Below are 8,807 nucleotides of genomic sequence, written 5' to 3'. Positions count from 1 at the left end.
TTACCAGCAGCTTCATTGTAGTAGACATTGATTCTTTCCAGTTGCAGGTCACTGTCGCCATGGTAACTTCCAGTGGGGTCGATACCATGCTCATCACTGATGACCTCCCAAAACTTGGCGCCGATCTGGTTGCCGCACTGGCCCGCCTGGATGTGCACGATCTCACGCATGGTGCGGCGGCGGAGCTGAGTCGGCGGCCCGGGGGAACGGCAGGTACTGGGCGAGCCGAGGATGAACGCAGAGCTCAGCACATTTTTAATGTACTTTTTATGGTAAAACTAGGTGCCTTGACTGATATTTGGGTCAGCTTATACTTGAGTATATATGGTAACACAAAATATATTAATAATAAAAGGCTTTCTGCATGTTTGTTTTTCTTAAGCAATAAAGGGATCTGGTATCAATATTAGGAAACAGCAGCAACAGATTAAAGCACAAGGAAAAGAACTAATTTCAAACAAGAGTTATTTCAGATAGCAAAGAGCAAATCTAAACTAAGGTTTGAGTTTGAAATGGTAATACATTTGGTAAGTACAGGTACTAGAAAACTGCAGTGCTTATACTTGACATGTCTATATTTGATTTTCAGATATAATTTATGTACTCATTTAAATCCTGCCCACGTTATTAGTAGAAGCTATGTAACAAGATGCATTCTACATTGTGTCAATCTATAATTGCCCCCTGTTGATTTGCTCATTGCAATAATTTGCCTAACAATAGATCTTACTCAATTAGCCTATTTGTTGTAATTAATATGCCCAATTCATCATAAGTGAAGAAAATACAGGCAAAATACTACTTCACAGAATTATTTTTCTTTGCAGTCAAGTGAAAGACAATAGGGCTATTTTAAAGTAATCAGATAACGTTTTGTCTTTTTATAGAAATAACTGAACATTATAAAAGGAATCCAGTTTAAAGTTCAACTCAAGAACACAGCTTAAATTCATTTGGAAAAAACAAGAAAGTTTCAAAAAGTTCTTTAGTTAAAATTGCAATCCTTAAATATATGAAAGTAGTATTGTATTGTAAGCCTTTATTGATTTGAACTATTTACTTCCTATGTAATTTTAGGTGCCTCTTCCCAAACCCCCCAAAAGTTGAATTAATGGAGTTGCTTCATATAATCACTAGAACTCCAAATATTAGCTAAATATTAATCATAGCATATTTATCAGCAGTTTCCTTTATTCTTAAAAACTGAATATTTCTCCTTTAAAATAGAAAGAATACTATTTGTGCTGAAAATATATACTGGTAAAATACAAACATTAAGGTCCAGACATTGTACTTCACTGGTTTTAAGGTTTTATATTTTCTTCACATACCATCTCTAAAATCAAGATTCTTCTAAAAATCAGGGCAAATTTTAATTGGCATTATTATTATATTTTTCTTTAATGAAACATAAAATAATGTTATATCCTACACTCAATTACATCTTAAAATCAATAAATTATGGCATGACCTCTCCCCATGATTAAATCTACTAATAAATCAGGTAAAAACAAAATATCAATTTTGCTTGGAATTAATAATAAATAATAATTATTCTTTCTGCCGATCTTTACTGCGTTTTTTAATCTACCTATTTGCAGTGAGATCTGAAAAATATTTTATCTATCTTTTAAATAGAACTTATAGAGAGGCTTCTGATTGTTACCTCAGGACAATAGTCTCACGGGTTCCTCTGTTCTCTACTATTCTGGATTGTTCTGTGTACTTATTTTCAACAGAAATTTTAGTTCTCTTCCATATCCCTGACTTTCTATCTGGGATCAACTATTATGAGCCAACTCAGAATGGTGGATGGCAGTAGCTGGCACCAACTAGTTCTTCTGGTCTCAGGATAGATGAGGTTGTTTTTTCTCTTGTGGTTTCCTTCTTACTATTTTGCTCCTGATGAGAAGAATGTACCTTAGATGGCTTCTTGCAAACTTTTAAGGCACCAGATTTTACACACTCACATTTCACTAGGATGCAGATAATTAATTGGGTTATACCAATTAATCTAGTTGTCCCATGAGACTATGGTCCTAAGCTTTCAAACCAAGAAAACCAATGTGGGAAGATGTTTGATTATGTCTGAGGAATAAGAATATTTATGTCTTCAATGAATATATATATGCCAGTAGCCATATACTTGTATTTACACACATTTACATATATTCTAAGGAGTCCTGGTAGCATAATTGGCTAAGCATTGAGCCCTAACCACAAGTTAAGAGCTTTGAACTCACTGTGCACTCCTTGGAAGAATGACAAAGTTATCTGATCCTGTAAAGATTTATTGTCTTGAAAACCCAGAGGGGTAAATCTAATCTGGTAGGATCACTTTGGGTTGAATCAACTTGATGGCAGTGATATTTTAAAAGAGAAAGACACTTTTAGGAGCTCTTATAGTGGGCTTAATCCTCCACAGGACAAAGATGAGGTTTTCTGCTCTCATAAAGATTTATAGCTTTAAAAATCCAAAGGGAACAGTTTTATTCTGTCCTGTAGTGTCAATATGAGATGGGATGCACTTGATGGGAGCTTTTTGTTTTGTTTGTTCACCTATGTACACACCTGTACCTACTTGTATACAAATTTTTCTCTACCTATCTGCACGTGCTCAAACATTTTCACTTTAGTTGGTTGTACTGTACTCGATATCCACATTCAGTGTCATTTTCCCCTCTAACAAAAGCAACCAATTAATTTCTATTTGAGTTTGATGAATGTCTCATAATTTAATGTTCTGTGTTTTAACTCAAAAGAAAAGTTCTGTAGCACAAGATAACTAGTATTCGTGTAACAAACAAAATAATTGTTAAATAATGCAGAAGACTAAGTTTAATCATGAAGGGCTACTGATGAAAATTATCACAACTATCCTTGCTATGTCAGTCATAGACAATCTAAAAGAAATTAACTAAAAGATGTCTAATAAGTGTCCAATATTTAAAATCTAATAGAGCCATAAGAAAATTCTATTGGAGGTCCTATAATTAATTTTACCAGTTAATTTCACTATATAACTACCAATATTACTAAAATTTTAGTGTATACCCCTAGTTTTTACAATGATTAACTTACCATTTTTGTTTTCAATAAATGAAATGAAACCAATTGATATCATTAATACCAAATCTATTTATCCATTCATTCTTAACACAAAATATTCATGGAATAGCTAATATGGACCTACTATTACTGAATAAATATGTAGTTTTACTACAAAGATAGCATTTTACAACTCAATTGCTAAGACTAATTTATGTAAAATGTCAAAATGGTAAAAGCTTGCTTTCTTGTAGTACTGTGCCCTTTATTTTGCACCTGTCATTTCCACTTGAGCTAACTCTCTGTCACAGGACCATGGAGAGCCCCTCCAAACTCCAAGCACATTGTTTGTTATTTGGGCTGTTAACCAGGTCAGGAGTTTGACAGCACAGAGCCCTGGTGGTGCAGCGGTTTATAGATTCAGCTGCTAACCACAAGGTCAGCAGTTTGAATCCACCAACTATTTTGTGGGAAAAAGATGAGGCTGGCTTTTTGCTACCATAATGACTTCACAGTCTTTGAAAACCACATGGGCAGTTCTACCCTACCCTACAGGGTTGCTATGAATCATAATTGACCCAATGGCATTTGGTTTCATGCCATTCTACTTAACATGGTAAGTAGACGCATGTGCGTGTGAAAATAGCAATATTATCTCTTTAAAAAGCAGCACTAATTTTATTTGGGTTTGCTTAATTGATCCTATTTACAAATAATGCCTTAATAGAAAAAGAATTTAGGCAAATAAGTGAAAGTTGAGGCTTACAGGAAGAGGGACTAGTTCCAGACTTTTATTCCCCACCCCCCTTAAATAGTTAAATGCATTTTTATGTTTAAAAAAAAATGATAATGGCCAATATTTATTGAACAGTAAATATTTCAGGTACTGTTCTGTGTGCTTTCAATGTTGCAGACTCATTTCATCCTCAAAATAGCCCTGTAATATAAATACTATGAATATATCCATTTAAAAAAAGAGAAAACTCAATCTTAAAGATTTAAGTATTTTCCCCAGGTCACAATGATTATGATAAAACTAGGACCTGAACAATTGCAATTGGTTCCAGAGCCAAAGAACTTAACCTTATTATTTCACTACACAGCCAGCTTAACCTATATTCTTGAATTATATATAAAAGTGCTCTGAAAAGGACACTATATTCTTTGTATTAAAAAAAATCATTCCATATACAAACTTTCACTGAGAATACTATATATACATTTATTTTAAAATCTATTAAAGAATGATGTCAATGAAAAAGTTTTTAACATACTAGCAAGCAGAGATAGTACTGTTTGCACGTTAGTCTTGTTTGTGCTAAATAATAGTTATGGGTAAAACATTTATTCTGCATACATATCAACTATAAATTATTATTTATAGACTTAGTGATCTTTTAAATTTATATTTCACACTGCTAGTGGTTAAGTTCCAATACACATCCCTTTCAATATTATTCAATATAATTGGATATTAGGAATAGCCCAATTCTTTTGAGATTAATAGAAAATAAGTTTCTTAATGTTTTCTGTATCATAAAATGCTGCTAGTTAAAATGATGAAATGGAACTTAATTAACCGATAACTTTTACCATAACATTTTAAATCTAAAATTTGATTTTGGCAACTGAAAAATTATTAACTATAACTTGATTAGCGAGGTATTAAAATATTTAAGTTGGCTAACATTAGAACTATAGATGTATATGAATTTCATTTATTTCAACTACAAATTTTTCTCTAATATCATGATAAATCTGCCTTTGAATGATAAAGATAATCAAGAAATGATTGCTTTATTCCAAAGCTTGTTAACACACAGTAGGCTTCTATTTTACTTGCATTAATGCAGCTTATAAGTTCCTCTGTCAAAAAGGCCTATAGTCTCAAAAAATATATTTCTATCCATGTGTCACAATGTATTTAGCCAAAATATGGAAAACATAATTTCCAGTATAACTCTCAATTATTTTTAGCTTTGTTAAAGAATGCTAATTCTTAAAAAAGACACTAAATGAAAACCATTCAATATTATAATAGTTGATTAATAATCTACCTATGTCTAACAAAAGTGTAAAAATCACACAATTAGATACTCCACAGAAAAGCTACTACTTTTGACTATATAAATTCCCATTATTAAAAACATGTTTCCTTCTCTTAAAATTTAATTATTCCTAAATTTCCTATTTACGTTTTAAAATTTTATTTTATTGGGGGCTCTTACAGCTCTCATCACAATCATACATATATTCATTTTGTTAAACACATCTGTACAACCTATGTACATTACTTTTTCTTGATCCAGATTCACTTTAGTAGCTTTTGCTTCTAGTTGATCTACCCACAGTTTAAAATAAAATATAGTTACTGTAACTTTTGAAGTTTTAATATGACATTTTTTTACTTTATACATGATTTTTCAAAATTTTGTCTTTCCAAAGTGTATACCACCTCTGGACAAATTAAAATTAAAAAAAAAAATCTGATTAAGTTTTAAAACAGCAAAGGGGTACACATGAGACTTACTTACTAAACTAAACTTAACAAAACATTGGAAAAGTAAGATACTTTCACAGTAAAAATGTTTAGAAAATAAAGAGTAGGATTTTAAAACATCATTAGTTATCCATAAATAAAATATAAAGTAAATAATAATGTTTACTGATCTATTATAGTAAGAGACTCCAGGTTGTAGTAATGGTTTAAATAAATGACTTCATCAGCAAACAGTAATTCAATTTGGTTGCTAAGAATTCATTTGTTCTATAAAAATTTTAGTTCTAAATATCCATATAGTTATAATTTCTTAAGTAAATGAAGATTTAAATTATGGGAATATTTTTAGTGTATATTTTTATGAAAAGGAAAAATAAAAAAAACTTAGGTTAAGCATTTTACCTAAAATTCCATTAAAAACTTTCCAATAGGGAGGGGGAAGCAGTGAGGGAGGGGAAAACAATGAGAAGCGAATACCAGGGGCTCAGGTAGAAAGCAAATGCTTTGAGAATGATGAGGGAAACAAATGTACAAAAGTACTTGACACAAGGGATATATAGTGTGGACTGTGATAAGAGTTGTACAAGCCCCCAATAAAATGATTTAATTAAAAATAAAATCAACAACAGAAGCTTTCCAAATGTCCTAAAAAAAATTCTAAACTATTTCTAGCATAAATTATTTTTATCCTTGCAAGCAAAAAACCATACATATAAAACACAAAAACTTATTGTACTGTATTTTTAAAAAAATTATCAGGTAACAAATAAAAATAACATTTTTTGTCTATATAATTCCCTTCGAGCATCAATCCTTACCTGATCTCTTTCATACATAAAGGAAATTAGAAAGGGTGCACTGGAATAAAACAATAAAAGCCTCTTCTTCCCTGTTAACTTACATGGTTCTGGGTTTTCTTGCAATATCATTTACTGGGTTTTTCAGAAAATATAGTATGAGGATGGGATTTCTGAAAGTTCATAAAACTGTGGTTGAACGTTAATGGAATTTTACTATCAACTTTCTGAGGAAACCTTCTTGTACTTCTTGTTTCTACACTACATAGTGCCCAATGAGGCACAAGTACAACTAAGACGTAAAGAAATTCAATGCGCATTCTATAAAGGAAGAATTTGGCACTATAATATGAATGCAATTATTTTGCTCTCTCTTTTTCTTTCTATTTCATATACTAAGATACTTTCCTACTTCAAATGTTTTATAAATATTAAGGTATAAAACCAACTATGTTCACAGAATAGTGCTATGTAAGAGATCCTGGAAGAAATCTATTTTCGTTCAAAAAGGAAATATGGTATACATATGGTTATCTAAGAATTTAAAATCCCAAAGCAGGAGCAAATCAAAAGTAGGAGTTAGGGAAGTTACACTTTAACAAATAACTGAAAGGAATTTAATTTTTAACCAACTTACCCAATTTTTGTCTTCTCTTTTAATTTGGAACAAGTTTTTATTTTTTTGCTCTCTTTGTCCTTTGGCTTGCATTTCGCCCTTCTGCCTCTCTTTTCCTCTTTCCCTTCAATTGAAGCACTAGGAAAGTTTTCAGGGCTCATTACTCGCGGAATATTGCGTTCCCCACGCTCCTTTGCTTTTGCTATGGCCTCTGATATTATACGATTAGCCTTTTCTTGCTTGCTTTCTGATTCCATCTTTTTTCTCTGCTTCTTCTCAGACATACCCCTCACCTGGGTATTCTGCAACTTAGTATATGTCCCAGAACCATCACTCTTCTTGGAAGATGGAGGCTAGGAAAACCAAAATATTTTTTAATAGATTATACCAAAGTATATTTAAAACTTAACAATATCTGAAATTTTAAAATTAGACTTAAATGGGAAATAAGATTACATAAACAACTATGTAAGTGCTATAAACAAATTTAAAATTAAGATACTCTTCTGTAGAATGGGTAGGCATAAAATAGATCAATTGCTGCTTTTTAAAATGGAGGTTAAAATACGTTAATATAGATTCACTATTATTTCCATAGCAGTCTTGTTCAGTTAGTTGATCCAAATTTTATCCTATAAATATCATGTTTATCTGGTATAAGTCTTTTCTTTCTTCTTTTTTCCAGAACTCTGAAAATTATTAATAATTTTAAAATAGCAATGTTAAATTAGATGAATTATTCCTCATAGTTCCGTGGGATTTTTAGAAGGAAAAAGGCTCTACTTTATAGAAGATTGGACCTTAGAACATTTAAATCACTTTAATGTGTTCTATGTAGCAACATAGTTAGTAAACGGACATTCCCATACTTATTAGAGAAAGTTTTAGTTTATCCATGAAAGAGTTAAACTGTGGTGGGGAGGAGGGGCAGTCACCCCTTTTTCTATATCATAATTATTTTGCTCAAGCAATTTTGGGGAAAAAAACAAGTTCTATAGTTTTACATTAAAATTATTAATATTTTAGCAATCTCACAGGAAGCAGATCAACATTTCAAAAAGAATGCTCTCTTTAAACACACATTCATCCACATATACTTAGATCACAGTTTTGTTATGTTCTTACCCGTCAACATGCCTCTGACTATAGCAAAGGAAAAAAACACCAGGAATTTCCAAACACATTTTCATGCCGATTCCAGTGTACTTCACTGGATACCTTTCTATACCTGCCTCATCAAAGGTTTCATAGAAGTGCTGCAGCACTGAGAAAAGAAGGAGGGTTTAGAATTGCTCTCTAAAATGCCACCTTAAGGCCTACAAGCTATAACAAATAACCAAGACTCCAGAAAACAGCAACAAGCTCAAGATGGCGATGCAGCACGACTCCCGCAGCAGCAGCCAGTAATAAGGAAGGTTATTCAATCCCATTAGCCTTTTAGCCCAAAGAACCCCTCCTCCTCCCACTCATTCAGGCTTTCACTTACCCTTCCTCTTGGCCTCTTCACTGAAGACATTTTTGGCGTCAGACAAAGGCTTGCCCTCTGCTTTTTCACCACCCCAGGCAGTGCTCAAGAAAAAAGCATTGAAAGAAGATTCCTAAATGGCCTATTTAGCAAGCTGCAACCAAGAGATGCACAACCCTCCACAAATATACATTGTGATTTATGAACATATTTCTGCCTTGGCAAGTTTATATCCACTGCTCATCCTAGTCCGGTATGAAGAAGGCTGTAAACCCCTCTTAAAAAGCTGAGTTTCCTCAATAGCTGTAAGCAGATAGCCAGATTCCAACAAAGCACAGAAAGAAATGAATGCACAAAGCATCAAAATGCATCAGCATGAAT

At 32.4% G+C, this 8,807-nt stretch overlaps 1 protein-coding gene and 1 pseudogene across 7 annotated transcripts in view; both read right to left on the bottom strand.

The window, feature by feature from the left end:
- LOC105978805 overlaps nt 1-238 on the bottom strand; it is a 1,386-nt pseudogene extending 1,148 nt beyond the window's left edge.
- The window catches only part of CHD9 (chromodomain helicase DNA binding protein 9), a 179,771-nt gene that overhangs the window by 119,999 nt on the left and 50,965 nt on the right, over nt 1-8,807 (bottom strand). For 4 of the 7 annotated variants that reach the window (XM_045293606.1, XM_030886607.2, XM_030886606.2 and 1 more), the window contains exon 2: nt 6,983-7,314. In XM_045293606.1, the coding sequence (XP_045149541.1) occupies nt 6,983-7,314 (332 nt within the window). Of the gene's footprint in view, nt 1-6,982; nt 7,315-8,086; nt 8,287-8,447; nt 8,707-8,807 lie in introns of those variants that run through there. The other 3 variants (XM_030886609.2, XM_030886608.2, XM_045293607.1) reach the window with 3 other exon arrangements.

The sequence above is a fragment of the Echinops telfairi genome, unplaced genomic scaffold (assembly GCF_000313985.2).
Source record: "Echinops telfairi isolate 266 unplaced genomic scaffold, ASM31398v2 ScPeMD7_2291;HRSCAF=2852, whole genome shotgun sequence".
NCBI classification, from domain to species: Eukaryota; Metazoa; Chordata; class Mammalia; order Afrosoricida; family Tenrecidae; genus Echinops; species Echinops telfairi.
The sequence above is the reverse complement of the archived record's forward strand: the minus strand, read 5'-3'. Positions and strand labels throughout refer to the sequence as shown.